We start from the raw sequence: 18,923 nt of genomic DNA, 5'->3' as shown, positions 1-18,923 counted from the left end.
ACCATTCAGACGAACTTTTTCTCCTGAGCTGGATATCTGGCCTCCAACCTTTTCATTCTTTTACCTTTCATATTCTATCAGCAGCAGCAGCTGCTGAAATCATACCATGCAAGTTTCTCACGTCCATCTCTGCCTTTTAATGGTGCCCTCTCACTCTTTTAAGAGGTTTTCTTCCACTGCAACCTGGTCATCAAGTTGGAAGGACTCAACACGATCTCTCAGTCCAGGGTCTGGCCCAGTGCCCAAATTCTTTCTCTAGCTATGCCGAGAGCTGGTCATGCTTTGAACTTGTGCTTTGAATACTTTCAGTGACACTGGGAGAGAATTATCTCATTGGACCATTGTCATTGTTAGAAAATTCATTGTTATGCTGAAATGAAAGGATTTTATTCACACACACACACACACACACACACACACAATAGCTCTTCCTCCTGGAACATGAATGGCCTGAAAATGTGTGAAGACATATCCAATCCTCTCTGGTTTTATTGTTCATTCAATTTTCTGTTCTCCTCCTGGCAGGAGGATTATATTTCACCTTGTGGAACCCAGACATGGTCGGGTACTAGCTCTGGTCTGTGAAAATTGAGAGGAAGTGACATGTGTCACTTCTGGACAGAAGCTTTGAGAGCCGGTTTAAATGATCCCTTTTCCCTTCATCCATGAGACAAGCTAAGTTCCACAGAGAGGGTGCCATGCTGTGAGGGACCTGTGTTATGAGCACGATGGCTCGTGCCACTTCAAATTCCTCAAGTGACTGAAATTTGGAGGTCAGTTGTTACCACATCATAACCGAGCCAATCCTAGTTAGCCTGTTTTTTCCTAACTTCTTTAATCGTTCTTCATAAGTCACAATCTCAGCCCCTCACCATTCTGACCGCGGTCCCCTGGATTCCACTCAGCTTAGTCATTATCCCCCTTAAAATGTGGAGCCCAATGTGAACCCCAGGTGCAATCCCACTAGGGCACAACAGAATGGGTTCCTGTGCCCTTTGATCCTCTGAATAGAGCCTCTTGTTGCTTTGGTGTTTGTCTCTGTGTGTGCTTTCATCATTGGCTGAGCCACGCTGTTAACTCGCAGTGAACCAATAGAGAAAAAAGATTTTTCCCATTGACCTCTCGACATATATTGGGAAACAAATTTTTTGATCCGCGTTCAAGTAGACAGAGGGCAGAATTTTCCAACTGCTACGTGATCTTTTAAAGACAAGTTAGTGGCAGACCATTTACAGAAACCAGGTGTTCTGTCTTTTGGCTCTGAGCATGCTGCTGATCTTCATCATCTCGTGTACTGAGCGAGGGCTGCAGAGCTGCAGCACCGGCAGGACCAGGCGCTCGGTAGGACAGGGCGCTGCACGGCGAAATCTACCAAGGCTCCTTTCCCGCGGCGCCCTGGAGGCGGGGCCCCACCTTCCCACGCAGGCGCTCTCAGGTCCCGCCTCCTCACCCGCCCGCCGCGTGGCGTCGGAAAGAGCGCTCAGCCCCTCCCTCTCTGGCGCTGATACCCAATGGGCAGCCGCAGGCCTTTAGCGGGGGCGGGGCACCCCTGGACGCCGTTCTGGTTGGCCCGTGGCTCGGCGCAGCGCATGACGTTATTATGACTCTGTCACGTCGCGCTGCGACTGAGGCGTGGCGTCTGCTGGGGCACCTGAAGGAGACTTTGGGACACCCGCGTCGTGCCTCTTGGGCTGTGAGGAGTCGCCGCTGCCGCCAGTGCCTGTGCTTCATGAGGAAGATGCTCGCCGCCGTCTCCCGCGTGTTGTCTGGCGCTTCTCAGAAGCCGGTGAGACCTCCTGGGCGGCCAGGGTGGGGCGCGAGCGGGGCTGAGGCGGGGCCGGAGGGCGGGCCGGGCCGGGCCACCCAGAGCGGGGTAGAAGGAGCTAGGGGAGCCGGAGAGCCTTTACTTCGCCTCCACGCCCTGCATTCCGTTCCTGGCTTCAGCAGAAGCGACGCGGACCAGGATCCCGCCAAGGTCCTTGTGGACTTCCCCCTTCTCGACACCCCGCTCCCGCCGCCGGGCCCAGCTGTGCGCCGGGCGAAGTCAGTGTGCTCAAGAGGTTGGTTTACAGGACACGGAAAGGGTGGCCTCGGCCTCCTTCGAGTCTCCGATTGACCCTACTCTTTTCAGATCTTCCTAATTTCTCTTGACCGAGAGACTTTGTAATAGCGTAGAATCTGGAGACGGGGTGGCTCCGTTCAAACAGCACCCTCACCATTGACTAACCCTGTGACCTTGAGCAAGTTTTTAAACTTCCCGGGGACCCGGTTCCTGAAATGTTTGCGCTAAGTGGAGTTAATCTCTAAGTGGAGATAAGAGTTCTCTCTGAAATGTTATCGGTTATTAAAATGTTATCAGTTAACTCTAAAATGGAGATAAGAGTCCCCACCTCTTGGGATTGTCTTGAGGATTCAACGAGTGACACGTGTGGATACGATTCAACTAGCACCCGGCACATAATCGATAGCATGTGTGTTGAATCGTGTTATTTATTGAGTGTCCCGTTCGGTATACATTTCTTGAACACCTGTGCTCAGTTCTGAGGCGGGTTCACAGAGGGTCAGCCTCTTCAGAAACTAACTCCCCCCCTTCCCTCTGCCTCAACATCTGAGCTTTTCTTGGCAGTGAGTTCAGGAGTGCGGAAGCAGAACTCAGAGGACGCTGCCCTCCCTCCCCTTACCTACACATTCTTCGGGTACAAGTAGCTAAAGCAAACAGCAACGATGCTTGAGGGGTGGGGGGTACAGTCCAGCACTATTTCATGGCCTCAGCATTTAGGGGTGCCTAACACCTAAGCTTCTAGCATTCTGACCCCTAGGCACAGTGAGGTCGTGTTAATTGGTGTAAATGCAGGCCTCCGGATTCTGGTAATTCTCCCAGGACTTGATACAGCTCTAAGTACAGGCAGAGATTGTCAAAAGGTAAGAGGTATGCCCCTCGAGGAATCCTGTTGCCTAAAATAATGACAGAACTGCCGGGTGCGGTGGCTCAAGCCTGTCATCCCAGCACTTTGGGAGGCTGAGGCGGGTGGATCACCTGAGGTCAGAAGTTCGAGATCAGCCTGGCCAACGTGGTGAAACCCCGTCTCTACTAAAAATACAAAATTAGCTGGGCATGGTGGCGGGTTCCTGTAATCCCAGCTACTCTGGAGGCTGAGGCAGGAGAATAGCCTGAGCTCGGGAGACGGAGTTTGCAGTGAGCCGAGATCGTACCATTATGCTACAGCCTGGGCGACAAGAGCAAGACTCGTGTTAAAAAAAAAAAAAAGTCATTCCCTTTGGGGATATCTGTGGGTAGAGGGCTGTACCGGTAGTTATGGGCTTAGAAACATCCTTCCTTTAGGCACCTGCTGTAGGTTTATTATTTCTTCCGCAAGTCAGGTTTATCGTTTCCTCTATCAGTTTGCAGGCCCCCCCCGCCCCCACCTTACAGTAGGAAGAAAATTGAATTCCAGATATGACGTCACCTTAGAAAGTGCCCAGGTATCTTTCCACTTGGTGGTGTAAACTCTTCAGATAATTAGGAAGTTTTCTGTGTCACTCAACTTGTCATGGACTAATTAGGAACCATTCCTGAAGCTTTTAAGGGTAGAACTAAAAGTTTCACCTTTATATTTTTAAAGGGTGGAATAATTAACGTGTTGACTCTTTGTGTTTTGTAATTCTTCATACTTATGGATGTCTTTTTACTTAACTATAAGTAACAAGATAGATCAAGGTTTTAATTTTTTATATTATACATGTAAAAAGACATTTTGTATATAAGCCTTTCACAAAAATCCTGACAGTAAACAATAAGCAGTGGCTCACCCAAATTAGGCAGACTTACTGAACTAGATTCCTACCATCTGTGTGATACTCCATGAAGGGAGGGATAAGTTTAGGCAGCTGGTCTGATGGCTGTGACACAAGTTAATCCCCTTAACCTCCCAAGATGCTATGCGTTTTTTCCTTTTTCATTTTTTATTCTCCCTGGTATTTTTGTTTTGTTTGAGATTTGTCACCCAGGCTGGAGTGCAGTAGCATGATGACAGCTCACTGCAGCCTCAGCCTGCCGGGCTCGAGCGATCCTCCTACCTTAGCCTCCTGAGTAGCTGGGAACATAGGCGTGCGCCACCATCACACCCAGCCAATTAAAAAAAAGAAATTTTTTTAGTAGAGGCATGGTTTCGCTATGTTGCCCAGTCTGGTCTCCATCTCCAGGCTCAAGCAGTCCTCCCACCTGGGCCTCCCAAAGTGCTGGGATTACTCTCACTCTCTTAAAACCAGGCAGGTGGGGAGATGCATCTCAGGCTTAAAGACTGCCATTGCCTCATCAAAGAGTGTGTGTTGTGAAACTTTGAAATGAATTTCAAGATTGTGTTTTCATTTTTGAATAAGGCCTATAGTTTTCATAATTCTTATTTCATGGAGGAAGAATGAATTGCATTTAAAATGTTACTCTTTGTTTTATTGTTTGCATTTCTGTATGACTTTTTTTGAGATCTTTACTGTGTTTTGGCTTTATAAGTGGTAGGTAAGAGTTTTAATTTACACTGTTAGAATATGGAATTTTTGAAACATTTTTCCTCTTTCACATGAATGATTCCTATGTATTTAGGAAGTTAAAGTTTTACTTTTTTTTATTAATTTTTTTTTTTAGGCTGGACTGCAGTGGCACAATCATAGCTCACTGTAGCCTCAGGTGTGCGCCACGACACCTGACTAATTTTTTAATATTTATTTTTGTAGCGATGAGAGTCTCATTATGTTGCCCAGGCTGGCTTTGAACTCGTGGCCTCAAGTGATCCTCCCACCTTGGCCTCCCAAAGTGCTGGGGATTATAGGCATGAGCCACCATGCCCGGCCTAATTTTTATTTTTTAAAATTTGAATGGGTTGTTTGTGGTCTCTGTCAGAGAAGAATCCCGTTTAACAGAGAATCTTTTTATGACTCTCCAGAGAAAATGAATAGTAAACTTATCTTTTCAACAAGCTCTCACTCAGAAATTATGATACACTCACACTTCTGATAGGACTTTTAGCTTCTTTAACTTTGCTCCTTTCACTCGTATCAGTGGTTCTTATTTTTGAGATACACAATAATGAAGCCAGGGGAGAACGTATCTAAGTAGCTTTCTGGCAGTCCTAATCTTTGCAGGCGCAAGATTACGGGTGCGTGCCACAGCACTGGGCCCCTTCTTGCTCTTTATTGTATAGCATTATCCTGCCTCATCGTTTCAACTCTACGATTGAGAAAGAAGTTACCTTTTCTCTGTTACTGTTTCCTGGCTGGTTTGGACTCCTGCTTTCCAAAAACTGCAGTTTCTATAGTTGTATTTGGAAGTTTATTTCGCAATATATACATTTCTGGCCCCACAAAATAATTTATTAATTGCCAAGAATAACACATCTGTTTGATGATTGCCAAATATAACCATTGATTTGCTGTTTCACCCTCTTTCAGCTTTACTTCTTCCTAAATTCCTAAATTTCCTTCAGTTTTTCTGAGATACATTAGTGGACTGTCTCTGTCTGTAAGTTAACTGAAACATTGACTCCTAGTATTTCAGTTGTTTTCCTCCAGCACTGTCATTGTCTATGTTTGTTGGCTTTGTCCGATAATGGTCTATTGAGGGATGAAGAGATATGTAATTAGCTTTCTGCCTATTGGCTTGTACACTCCAGCGTATACTTGGCAGATCAGTCTTAACTCTTCTCACCAAGATCCAGTCCACTGCTGGATTATGTAAGGTATGAACACATCAGATGTGCTTTTTATGGAGAAATCATGTTGGTTTACATGTCAGTGTGTGAGAATGTGGCAGAAGGGAGTTAAAATAGTACGATAATACTAACTGGATAAATACTGTCATCTAACCTAAACCTTAGCCATTACATAGAATACTTTTGCTGTGAGCAGGTTTGCTCAATTGTAAAACTGGAAAGGAATCATTTCTTGCCTCCCCCCAAGCTTTTTACCTCCAAACAGTGACAGCCACCCAAACTTCAAGAGAACAGTGTTTTAGAGAACGTTTCTTTCGACTGGGGCTTCAGGAGAAGCCTACCCAAGATTTAGGCTGTTCAAATTATAAATTATAAAACAGCTGGCTCAAGCACATTGTGTTTAAGTCAGAGAGTGCTAAGTATCTTTTCTTTTGTCTTGTCTCCCTAATGTATTTATTTCATACTTCAATCAATTTAAAATATTTTTTCTTACAGATCCAATTTGATAGAAGAGTCAACTTTGCCTGGAGTGGGGATTAAATCATAGTTTTATTTGAAGTATAATTTTGGCTTGCTCAAAATGAACAGTATCTGGTTATGACTAAGAATGGCATGAACAGGTCGGACGCGGTGGCTCACGCCTGCAATCCCAGCACTTTGGGAGGCCAAGGCAGGTGGATCACTAGAGGTCAGGAGTTGGAGACCAGCCTGGCCAACATGGTGAAACCCTGTCTCTACTAAAAATACAAAAATTGGCCGGGCGTGGTTGTGGGTGCCTGTAATCCCAGCTACTCGGGAGACTGAGACAGAAGAACCACTCGAACCCGGGAGGTGGAGGTTGCAGTGAGCCAAGATTGCGCCAGTCCACTCCAGCCTGGGTGATAAAAGCAAAACTCTGTCTCAAAACAAACAAACAAAAGAATGGCATAAACAAACACAGCTCACAGATGATCTAGTCTCTTTAGCCACTAATTTCATTATATTCTCACTATAATTTCTTTGAAAACAAAGGATGGGTTTGGTTTTTGCCCCTCTTTGCACTGCTTGCCTTCAGATGGCGGGATGATCATGTTTCATTGGCCAAAGCATGAATTCATTTTGGAGGCTAAGAAAGATGCAAACACAGTGCACAGGGTGGAAGAGAAGCCTATGAGTATGTTGGGGCTTATTAAATTTCCATAACTTCATCCTGATAACTGATTAATAATTATACTTTCCAAAAGAGTTGACAATTAAAAAGTACTGATTTGTTTGTATATTTTTGTCTTTTAAGGCAAGCAGAGTGCTGGTAGCATCCCGTAATTTTGCAAATGATGCTACATTTGAAATTAAGGTAAGAGGTGTTTTATTTTGTTAATAATTTTTTCACAGGTACACTCTGATATACAGTTTTACTTTTAGAATAGAACATGCTTAGTCATCATTTTATTCAAAACGTTCAGGATCAGAGGTTCAGAGAAGCTTCACGAAAACTAGAATTTATTAGCAGCTTGCTGTTGTTCTGTGGGGGTAGGGAGAGGAGCTAGAAAATAAAAATAAAAGCTTATTCTAAAGTTTAGAAAGTAATTCAGTGAAATACTTGAATAAGAAGAGTCTTAGTTGTTTCTTTGAAGGTTCTTTCAACCTATATCTCAGTTGGCTTCTAGGGGCTTTCAGTGAAAATCATCTTAGAAAGATTTCCTTTCCCCAAGCCCCATCTCATTGCACAGTGAGGTTTATGGATTTAAGGAACAGAGGCGATATGAAGCATTACTAATGTGCTCCTCAGCAGTTTTTCAAGTTCAATATTATTTGCAGTGGAATTAGATCTTAGAGTGGTCAACAGTGTTTGCAGTGTAGTATGTGGAGGATAAAAACTACCTTATTCCATTTCAGAAATGTGACCTTCACCGACTGGAAGAAGGCCCTCCTGTCACAACAGTGCTCACCAGGGAGGATGGGCTCAAATACTACAGGATGATGCAGACTGTGCGCCGAATGGAGTTGAAAGCAGATCAGCTGTATAAACAGAAAATTATTCGTGGTTTCTGTCACTTGTGTGATGGTCAGGTGAGTGGTAGGTTTGTGATAGAACTGTGTTATTTAGGTAGTGAAGTATGGCTTGTACTTATTAGGCTTTATTTACCCTGTTACGTATCAGAAGAGTTTGAGGCTGGTAATGTAATTTTCTTTCTTTATTTTTTTGAAACAATCTCCCTGTCGCCCAGGTTAGAGCGCAGTGGTGTGATCCTGGCTCACTGCAGCCTCTGCCCCCGGGCTCAAGCAGTCCTCCCACCTCAGCCTCCCAGGTAGCTGGGACCACAGGTGTATACCACCAGACCCAGCTAACTTTGTATTTTTTGGAGAGACGGGGTCTCACTGTGTTGCCCAGGCTGGTCTCAAACTTCTGGGCTCAAGTGGTCTGCCCACCTCAGCCTCCCAAGGTGCTAGGATTACAGGCATGAGCCACTGTGCCTGGCTGAAACCAGGATTTTAGAGTTAAAAAGTAGAATGCCAAAACCTGCTATGAAGCTTAGGCTAAAGAATTCATTCACACATAACACTGGCAGTTTTCTGTACCTGTTCTTAGACTTTTACTATTTTAAAACTTTCTAGCACTGTGATCACCTGTACTGTATATAATTTGGAGAGAAAGGATTAGTGTGTTTTTTGTTTTGTGGGCTTAGGTCAAGGGTTATAGAATCAAATACCTACAAGGGCCAGCCAGGTAGAAGAAATGAGTGAAGAGGCTAAGTGTACAAAACAGAACGGTGACAGGGACTCAGGCTGAACTGGGACCAGCATGCCCTACCCAGAGGAATGCCGTGACTTGGTTCCAGCCAGTTGGTGCCATGTGGAAATCAGGGGTAATGCTTCCTGTTGTCCATGTCTCCAAGAGTAGGCGGAAGTCTGGATTTTCATGTGAAATTCCCCAGTGTTTTAATGTTGACATCTGATGTCGGATTTTCTTTTAGGTCATCATACAGGAGAAAGGAAGGAAGTGGCCCATGTGTGGGTTGCCAGTTTATTGCTTCTGGCTTGGGCCGTCCACTCTGTATTTTGGTGGAAAATAGCTACTTTCTCTGGTTATTAATGACAGGTTCTACTAGCCCAATATTTCACTACAGTCTAGGAAATGTTTTTATTTAGAAACATGTATCGTGGCCGGGCGCAGTGGCTCAAGCCTGTAATCCCAGCACTTTGGGAGGCCGAGACGGGCGGATCACGAGGTCAGGAGATCGAGACCATCCTGGCTAACACGGTGAAACCCCGTCTCTACTAAAAAATACAAAAAACTAGCCGGGCGAGGTGGCGGGCGCCTGTAGTCCCAGCTACTCCGGAGGCTGAGGCAGGAGAATGGCGGGAACCTGGGAGGCAGAGCTTGCAGTGAGCTGAGATCCGGCCACTGCACTCCAGCCCGGGCTAGAGCGAGACTCCGTCTCAAAAAAAAAAAGAAACATGTATCGTATTGCTTCATAGTTTCTCCTTCCTCTAACACAGGAAGCTTGCTGTGTGGGCCTGGAAGCCGGCATCAACCCCACAGACCATCTCATAACAGCCTACCGGGCTCACGGCTTTACCTTCACCCGGGGCCTTTCCGTCCGAGAAATTCTCGCAGAGCTTACAGGTTTGCTTTTGATTTACAGAAAGGGGAAATGAGTGGATTAAGTTTTTAAATATCTCTCATTAAGATGCTATTATGAGTTAATATTTAAAGTTTTAAGTTTCTTTTTTTAACCCTCTCTCCTTTGGTGCTCTGGTACTTCTGTTGTGCTCTTGAGTTAACTGACCATTTGTGAAGTTCTCTGGCCCCTCAGGTAAAAGTTTAAAACAGGTTAGTGCTATAAAATCACAATAGGTTTGGTTATCATTCAAGCATGCCAACACAAGTCTAGCAGCCATAGAAAGTAAGTTGGGTTGAAGCTTGGTATGTGATGTAAATTCTAGAAATCTTCTTAATATTCCCCTTTTCTTTGTCCCCCTTGACTATTTTTTGTTTTGGTTTTTTTTTTTTTTTTTTTTTTTTTTTGAGACTGTGTCTCATTCTGTTGTCCAGGCTGGAATGCAGTGGTGTGATCTCAGTTCACTGCAACCGCCACCTCCCAGGTTCGAGCAATTCTTATGCCTTAGCCTCCCAGGTAGCTGGGACTACAGGCATGCACCACCACACCCGGTTAATTTTTGTATTTTTAGTAGAGATGGGGTTTCACCATGTTGGCCAGGCTGGTCTCCAACTCCTGACCTCAGGTGATCTATCTGCCTTGGCCTCCCAAAGTGTGCTGGGATTACAAGTGTGAGCCACCACGCCTGGCCTGTTTTGTTTTTTTGAGACAGTTTCGCTTTGTTGCCCAGGCTGGAGTGCAGTGGCCTGCCTCAGCCTCCCAAAATGCTAGGATTACAGGTGTGGGCCACTGTGCCCAGCCCTCCTCCTTTTTTTTTTTGTTTTGAGACAGAGTTTCGCTCTTTTGCCCAGGCGGGAATGAAGTGGTGTGATTTTGGCTCACTGCAGCCTCCATCCCCCAGGTTCAAGCAATTCTGCCTCAGCCTCCCGAGTAGCTAGGATTATAGGTGCCAAACCACCACACCTGGCTAATTTTTGTATTTTTAGTAGAGACTAGGTTTCACCATGTTGGCCAGGCTGGTCTCGAATTCTTGACCTCAGGTGATCTACCCACTTCGACCTCCCAAAGTGTTAGGATTACAGGCGTGAGCCACTGCACCCGGCCCTCCTTGACTCTTGAACTATGGTTGTCCCTCCATATATCCAGGGGATTGGTTCTAGGACCCTTGAGTATACCAAAATCCTCAAATACTCAAGTCCTGAAGTCAGCCTTCCATATCTTCAGGTTTGCATCCTCAGAATATTGTCTTTTCAATCCATGTGTGGCTGAAAAAAAAATCTGTATAAGTGTACCCGTGCAGTTCAAACCCTGTTCAAGGATTGACTATATTTAGTGTACTAGTAGAGGAGAGGTCCTAAGATGTTGGTAACTGGTCAAAAAACCAAAAAAGTCTAGGGTACCATCTGGATTTTTGCTAACATCTGAAGGAAACTAAGTGACTGGAGAGTAGAAAAAGCTGGAAAGGTTGAAGCACATGGAACTAGTAAAAGGACAAGCAGAAACTTGTTTGCCTGGAGAGACAGGTACTTAGATGACTGAATTGGCCTCTGCGTTCTAATGGTTGAGCCACTTGGGGTGTGGTTTGGTTTGCTTTGTAGAGTTGGTTTGTGCTGCACATGTGTATGTTCTGCCATTTCCAGGACGAAAAGGAGGTTGTGCTAAAGGGAAAGGAGGATCGATGCACATGTATGCCAAGAACTTCTACGGGGGCAATGGCATCGTGGGAGCGCAGGTAGTCAAGGACGAGGATTGTGTGCTGCTTTAGATTTGGCCCTGGCCTTTGTTTTCAAAAACTTTCCCAGCCCCAGACAACTTTTCATGAAGTAGTACAGCCATGTGCTGCACAGTGACACTTTGGTCAGTGTCGCATATATGATGGTGGACCCATAAACTTATAATGGAGCTGAAAAATTGCTGTCACCTAGTGATGTAGTGGCACAACACATTACCTTTTCTACGTTTAGGTACACAAATATTTTGCCTACAGGATTCAGTACAGTCACATGCTGTGCAGGGTTGTAGCCTAGGAGCAGTAGGCTCTACCATACAGCCTAAGTGTGCAGTAGGCTGTACCTTCTAGGGTTGTGCATTACAGTATGGTGATCACATGACAAAATCCCTTAGTGATGCAATTCTGAAAATATATCCCTGTTGTTAAGTGATGCGTGACTATTTTGGGGGCTTGGTTTGCTTTTAAAGACCTAGTGCTTCATATCCTACCATTTGAGCGATGAGTTGAGTAGATTTGGATGGTGATTTATCATGTTTCCTTTTAGGTGTGTGCTGTTTTATAAGTAAGCAAGAGCGTCTAGCAGTGGAGCCATACCTTCCCTTCCTATTTATATTTCAGTACATTGCCTTATCTTGTGAACTTCATTATGGAGTCCTTGTTCTCATCAGTTAGTGAATGATGAAGAATTAACAGCACAAAATTATATCCCAACTGTTTCTTTTCCTAATATATTAAGATTCTATTATGTGTTTTTTTAAAAAACCTAGTTTTTTTTTTTTTTTTTTTCTTTCGAAATGGAGTCTTGCTAAGCCGCCCAGGCTGGAGCAGTGGTGTGATCTCAGCTCACCGCACCTCCACCCCCCGGGTTCAAGCAATTTTCCTGCCTCAGCCTCCTGAGTAGCTGGGACTACAGTTAAGCGCCACCGTGCCCAGCCATTTTTTGTATTTTTAGTAGAGGCGGGGTTTCACCATCTTGTCCAGGATGGTCTCGATCTCTTGACCTCGTGATCTGCCCAAAGTGCTGGGATTACAGGCGTGAGCCACCACGCCCGGCCAGGTTTTATTTTTTAACTCTTGAATGCAGAAATGTTATTGCTCACTGGTTAAAATAGAACATAGTATTTATATATTACTTTACTGCTTCATTGAAAATATCGGGGGTGGGATCAACAGAGGGATGGGGTTGGAAGGAGAGTTTGTAGCAGCAGTGTAATTTCTGTGCCAGATTCTGGCCAGGAGTTAAAATGCAGGGCATTAATATCTCCCCTCATGGATTTCTATGGTTCCTTTCTCGGTTGTCCTTAATGTTAGGTGCCCCTGGGCGCTGGGATTGCTCTAGCCTGTAAGTATAATGGAAAAGATGAGGTCTGCCTGACTTTATACGGCGATGGTGCTGCTAACCAGGTAATTATGTCTCTTAACTTCCCAATAACAGTCTTATTTTCAAAGTGTTTATATTCACAGTTGAATTCTAAAGCAGCAGCTTATTGCTTATTAGGTGAAATAGCACTTCCTATGGCTAGCTGAAATTTGGTTGACTTATGGCCAGATTAGAGAGTGACCTTTTAGCACTGTTTCACAAAAGACTTAGCGGGGGCGCATTCCTGGGACGGAGCTCACCTTTGCTCTACATCAGTGCTTGGCAAAGGCCCTGTGGTAAAGGACCTCCCCCAACCTATTGCAAAATGATACAGACCCATTCTCTTGGATGTCCGCGCTGGCAGTGTCAAATTCAGATAATAGCATCTCAGTCCTAACTCAGTTTTTGTGCTTCTCTTGGTACCGAGTAATACCCAGTCTGTGGCCGGCACTCTGTGAAGCCCTGTTCTAGAGGCTGATTCTTAGGTGCTGGTTCACTCTGACTATCCAGTGGGCCTGATAGATTTCATATTGATCTTTTTTCCAGTGTGTTCCTTACTGCTAGTATGGCCTCAAAGAAACAAGTAGTAGTTGGTTTGTCATCTTCCTTAGTTGCAAGAGTATGATGCCTGCTGCTTCTCATCTGTCACCCACCCCGCTTTCCCTCACCATCCAAAGCGCAGTTTTTTTTTTTTTTTTGAGACGGAGTCTCGCTCTGTTGCCCAGCCTGGAGCGCAGTGGCACGATCTCCGCTCACTGCAAGCTCCGCCTCCCGGGTTCACGCCATTCTCCTGCCTCAGCCTCCCAAGTAGCTGGGACTTACAGGCGCCCGCCACGTCGCCCGGCTAGTTTGTATTTTTAGTAGAGATGGGGTTTCACCGTGTTAGCCAGGACGGTCTTGATCTCCTGCCCTCGTGATCCACCCTCCTTGGCCTCCCAAAGTGCTGGGATTACAGGCCTGAGCCACCGTGCCCAGCCCAAAGCTTGGTTTTAGAAGAGGAGGCTTTCTGTGCTTTATGAAAGCTTTCTGTGTCAAGCAGAGCAGCAGCTGTTACAGATGATGGAGCCTAGAGAAAGAAGCCAAATGAAACCCCTTTTCATAACTACTTCCAGGGCCAGATATTCGAAGCTTACAACATGGCAGCTTTGTGGAAATTACCTTGTATTTTCATCTGTGAGAATAATCGCTATGGAATGGGAACATCTGTTGAGAGAGCAGCAGCCAGCACTGATTACTACAAGAGAGGCGATTTCATTCCTGGGCTGAGAGTAAGGACACCTGTGGTGGGGCCGGGGCCAAGGCCAAGAGTATGTCCTTGTGCAGACCCTTGACGATCTTAGAAACATTGAAGAGTTTCCGTTCTCAAACACAAGCAGGTGATGTGAAAGTAAAATGGTTTGGGGCAGCTGGATTCATGCTTCGCCCCTCCCGTTTATTAACAGGTGGATGGAATGGATATCCTGTGCGTCCGAGAGGCGACAAAGTTTGCTGCTGCCTATTGTAGATCTGGGAAGGTAAGGCTCTAAAGGCCTCTGGGCTAATGACATTTATCTCTGGAAGTTCAAAGACTGCCTCCCGTGTGCCTGCTGAAGCTGTTAGTGGGTAGCTGCTAATTGAGGTGCACAAGATGGAAGCAGAGTGAAGCAAGCAGGGCTCCTTTGAGTAGCTTGGTCTTGGTAGCTCACCTGCTGGGAAGCCCACATTTCTCTCATTTAGGGGAAGTCTGTTCTGGTGCTTCCTCTGCTTTCGCCTGTCTTCATCATGACAACTACACTGCCTTTTTGTTAGGTTAATTCTGTCCCTCCTCCCCACCCCCCATTAATCATGAGTCCCTTGAAGGAACAGATTGGGGATCACCTTAATGTCCAGCATAGAATGCCATGTATACAATAGGCATTTAATATGTGTGTCTTACACAAACAGTATGGTTGAAGCTTGTAATCTTAGTCTTGCTCAGTCCTAAGGATCTTTCCCTTCAGTGTGTGGCAGTGAGGGAGATGGTAACAGGGAGACTGGCCTAAAGAGGTTTCAGTTCCTTCGGCACTAGTACAGGCTTAGGAGGTTTGGGTGTTCTCCCTAAATTAGTGTTCCACAGCCCAGACACAAGTTTCTGAAGTTGTCACTTCAGTGCCATACCATGTATGTTTGGGCAGTGATGCAAATGTCAGAAAGTGGGGAGACAGGGAAGTAAGGGTGGGATGTAGTAACATTAAATAAGAGCTAATGAGGAGAATGAACTAGAGCAGGACCAAGACGACAGCTTGGGTACAATGGGCTGAGCAGTCTATGTCAGGACCCTAAGGCTGGGAGTGCCAGGCCCTGAGTGATGGATATTGACCCCACTTCTCCCAATTCCTGAAAAGAATACATGGGGGCCAGCCCTGGCTGGAGACATGGTGATTTGTAGAATGTATGACTTCCCAAACACATAACCTTCACAATTCTGAGTTAGATGTTACTGTTTTGCCCGTTTTGCAGACAAGGAAACTGAGCCACAGAGCAGTTAAAGGTACATAGCTACTCTATCATGGAGCCAGCTCCCCACTCGCCCATTTTAACTACTGCACCAAACCAATCAAGGATCCTCAATGTTTCCCCATCCCTCAGTGTTCAGAGCCATCTCCTGGAAGTGGGCTAGTATAGAATGAGCAAGCCACTTGGTGATAGAGCCCAGCTGGTCAGACTCCCAGCAGAGCCTCAGGGTTTGGGTAGCAGAGGTTGTTGGTGCCTGTCAACTTTGTTATACACTAGCAGGATCTGTGAAGTAGGAGTGGCTGCCAGCCCCACAACACACCACGAGAAAGGAACATGAGATGGAAATCTGCCTAGCCAATAGCAGGAGGCTCTAGAACATGCTCAAAGCCTTTTTTTTTTTTTTGGAGACAGTCTTGCTCTGTCCCCCAGGCTGGAGTGCAGTGGTGCGATCTCGGCTCACTGCAAGCTCCACCTCCCAGGTTCACGCCATTCTCCTGCCTTAGCCTCCGAGTAGCTGGGACTACAGGCGCCTGCCACAACGCCTGGCTAATTTTTTTTTTGTATTTTAAGTAGAGACGGGGTTTCATCGTATCAGTCAGGATGGTCTTGTATCTCCTGACCTTGTGATCCGCCCACTGCTGGGATTACAGGCGTGAGCCACTGCACCCGGCTGCCTTTTTTTTTTCACAGGGTCTTGCATGGTGGCACACTCACAGCAGCCTTGACCTTCCAGACTCAGGTGATCCTCCCAAGTAGCTGGGACTACAGGTGCATGCCACCATGCCTGGCTAATTTTTGTATTTTTGGTAGAAATGGGGTTTTGCCATGTTGTCCAGGCTGGTCTCGATCTCGAACTCCTGGGCTCAAGTGATCCAACCACCTCAGCCTCCCAAAGTGCTGGGATTACAGGCATGAGCCAACACGCCTGGCCTTCAAAGCCTTTTTGATTCAAAACAAGCTGTTGGTAGATTGCCTTATAAATGAGAAAGATGACAATACGTAATCAATACATGCTAGAATGAGAACAGATCAACCAATAAGAAATCCATGATACCTCAAAAGATCTGGTGAGAATACACTGGATGCTTAATAAAGGGCCTGCATTTGAGGCCATGGAGTGTCAGCCTGCTCTTCCCGTCATCGTTCCTAACTGCCTACCACTTCTGTGTTAGGGGCCCATCCTGATGGAGCTGCAGACTTATCGTTACCACGGACACAGTATGAGTGATCCTGGAGTCAGGTGCGTTCATGGGCAGTGGGGTTTCCAGAGGGGGTGGGCTTTGAATTGTGTTACATGGCAAAAGAAACACATTTCTTTTTTTTTTTTTTTTTTTCTTGAGACGGAGTCTCGCTCTGTTGCCCGGGCTGGAGTGCAGTGGCCAGATCTCAGCTCACTGCAAGCTCCGCCTCCCGGATTTACGCCATTCTCCTGCCTCAGCCTCCCGAGTAGCTGGGACTACAGGCACCCGCCACTGCGCCTGGCTAGTTTTTTGTATTTTTTTTTAGTAGAGACGGGGTTTCACCGTGTTAGCCAGGATGGTCCCGATCTCCTGACCTCGTGATCCGCCTGTCTCGGCCTCCCAAAGTGCTGGGATTACAGGCTTGAGCCACTGCGCCCGGCCAAGAAACACATTTCAATATTTGCTTTTGGAGCTAGATACCAGTTCACTTCATGCATGCAGTTGTGTTGGCATCAAGTTACCTTAAAGCAGTGCCTCCTAATAAGAAAGCTTTACTGAAAATGCCTACAATCTATAGTGTGTGTGAGCACAAGCAGCGATTTTTAGAGTGTTATATACCTTAATTGTGCAGGAAAATTGTTACATAAAACAAGACTGATGGTAGTGTAGTTAGTATCTTGGGGACATTTAGCTTTTGTAGGCATTACCCCAAGTGCATGCATGGCATACTCCACCTGAAGAGGATCAGAATTTGGAGATGTTCTTCTATCTGGTATAGAGCTAAGGGTAACTAGGTGTTCAATCCGTTCAAATACATCAATCAAAAAAGCTAGGTTTCACTAGAAAGGCATGAATTTTACTTTTTTGCTTAGGTCTGGCCTGTAATTCTGGAATCCCAGGGTTGACACAGTTGAATAAATAAGCCTTTGTAGAGTGGATTTCTAAGGGAAAATCATGTAGAGAGCACAGTATATTGGAATAGATCCACTTGTGTAAATCTGTTGTTGAAAATGGTAGAATCCTTTTAGTTTTACTTCAAATGATGTAGGCATAAGATACATTGGTTTTGCTGGCTATCCTTCTTTAGGGGGACTTAAGGGAGAAAGGCAAGGCACGTGGATTTCCTGCTTTGTGCTCTTAAAATCTAATGCCTTAAAATCTATCACCACACACACCATCTCTGCTGTCCCCTCCCATGTAGTATACAGGAGCCCAAATGGGTGGGGTGAGTGACACTTCTTTAGACCCTTATGTCTAAGTCAAAGTGGCAAGCAAAAACTTGGCCCCTGTTGTCGGAATGCCAGGGAAGCCATGACTTACCAGCGTACGGTTTTCTAGAAGACAGCAGTAGTTCTTACACAATGTTAGGCTGTGTTCTGGTATTTTGAAAGTATAACTCTGCCACTCCTATAGTGACATAGGCCTTGATGTGCCCCTTTGTTTCAGAAACACACTTCTGGGCCAGGCGCGGTGGCTCACGCCTGTAATCCCAGCACTTTGGGAGGCCGAGACGGGTGGATCACGAGGTCAGGAGATCGAGACCATCCTGGCTAACACGGTGAAACCCCGTCCCTACTAAAAATACAAAAAACTAGCCGGGCGAGGTGGCGGGCGCCTGTAGTCCCAGCTACTCGGGAGGCTGAGGCAGGAGAATGGCGTAAACCCGGGAGGCGGAGCTTGCAGTGAGCTGAGATCCGGCCACTGCGCTCCAGCCTGGGCGACAGAGCGAGACTCCGTCTCAAAAAAAAAAAAAAAAGAAACACGCTTCTGTATTTCACCTAGTTGGGACAATCCAACCCCATATCATATTTCATCACGCTGTCCTTGTTCTACTGGAACTGTTCTTACTGATCGATTACTACTTTTCCCTCCCCATAGTTACCGTACACGAGAAGAAATTCAGGAAGTAAGAAGTAAGAGTGACCCTATTATGCTTCTCAAGGACAGGATGGTGAACAGCAATCTTGCCAGTGTGGAAGAACTAAAGGTACAGTCACTTCAAACCACTTGGTGGTTTGAAGGTTGGCTTTTTTTTGCCTCCCACAGAAAAAGTTGCCACCCCCCTGGGTGGCCACAGTGTTTGTGTGGGTTCCTCCAAGCCCAGAAAGTGATGTGCCGGGGCATAAATAATTCCGAAGCCCCTCAGGGTGGGGGGGGGGGGGGGCTTTTCCTTTAGTTTCCTCTGTTCAAAATTGTATTACTCTTCAGATTTTGGTGGACTGTGAACCACCATCACAGTGGCAAAGCCCCCACAGTAGCATAATTCTTTTTTCCTAAAAGTATACTGTGGATTTTTAATTCATAAAAAATATACACCCTAGAAATCTTCTGAATTAGCAACTGTTTGTACTTGTAGTTAAACTGCTGTTCATTCAAAAACCTTTTACACTGTTACCTGATTTTTAGGAAATTGATGTGGAAGTGAGGAAGGAGATTGAGGATGCTGCCCAGTTTGCCACGGCCGATCCTGAGCCACCTTTGGAGGAGCTGGGCTACCACATCTACTCCAGTGACCCACCTTTCGAAGTTCGTGGTGCCAATCAGTGGATCAAGTTTAAGTCAGTCAGTTAAGGGGACTAGAAGGGGAGGTTATACCTTCAGGGGGCTACCAGTGTTCTCAACTTGGTTAAGGAGGAAGAAAACCCAGTCAATGAAATTCTTGTAAACTTCCATTAAGACTGTAGACTGAGCAGGTAGTAATTGCATGCACTTTGTACATTGTTGCATTAAAAGATGAATTATTGAGTGCTTAAAGATTATTTTTGACTTAAAATAGTTGTATACTTTAAACAAATACTCTAATTATGAAAAGGAAGAACAATACCTGTGTGCCTGTTTCCCCCCACCCCCAGCCACCTTTTCACAGAG

The 18,923-nt window shown here is 45.7% G+C and overlaps 1 protein-coding gene across 1 annotated transcript; it reads left to right on the top strand.

The window, feature by feature from the left end:
- Nucleotides 1–1,590: 1,590 nt before the first annotated feature.
- PDHA1 (pyruvate dehydrogenase E1 subunit alpha 1) lies at nucleotides 1,591–18,814 on the top strand. The gene is made up of 11 exons (XM_033202077.1): nucleotides 1,591–1,786; nucleotides 6,979–7,038; nucleotides 7,581–7,754; nucleotides 9,186–9,312; nucleotides 10,948–11,039; nucleotides 12,351–12,443; nucleotides 13,512–13,667; nucleotides 13,842–13,913; nucleotides 16,047–16,114; nucleotides 17,934–18,042; nucleotides 18,462–18,814. Exons 1-11 carry the CDS (start codon nucleotides 1,601–1,603, stop codon nucleotides 18,624–18,626), a joined length of 1,302 nt encoding a protein of 433 aa, XP_033057968.1. The 5' UTR covers nucleotides 1,591–1,600; the 3' UTR covers nucleotides 18,627–18,814.
- The last annotated feature ends 109 nt before the right edge of the window (nucleotides 18,815–18,923 follow it).

This window comes from Trachypithecus francoisi, unplaced genomic scaffold (genome assembly GCF_009764315.1).
Source record: "Trachypithecus francoisi isolate TF-2019V2 unplaced genomic scaffold, Tfra_2.0 Lachesis_group6, whole genome shotgun sequence".
NCBI classification, from domain to species: Eukaryota; Metazoa; Chordata; class Mammalia; order Primates; family Cercopithecidae; genus Trachypithecus; species Trachypithecus francoisi.
This window is presented reverse-complemented; position numbering and strand designations above follow the sequence as displayed.

Excerpts from the sequence above, each read along its gene's own strand:
- PDHA1 (XM_033202077.1), top strand. The coding sequence starts at position 1,601 with ATGACTCTGTCACGTCGCGCTGCGACTGAGGCGTGGCGTCTGCTGGGG. Across the intron at positions 11,040-12,350 it reads ATGGCATCGTGGGAGCGCAG|GTGCCCCTGGGCGCTGGGAT; the intron begins GTAGTCAAGGAC and ends CCTTAATGTTAG. Across the intron at positions 18,043-18,461 it reads CCAGTGTGGAAGAACTAAAG|GAAATTGATGTGGAAGTGAG; the intron begins GTACAGTCACTT and ends CCTGATTTTTAG.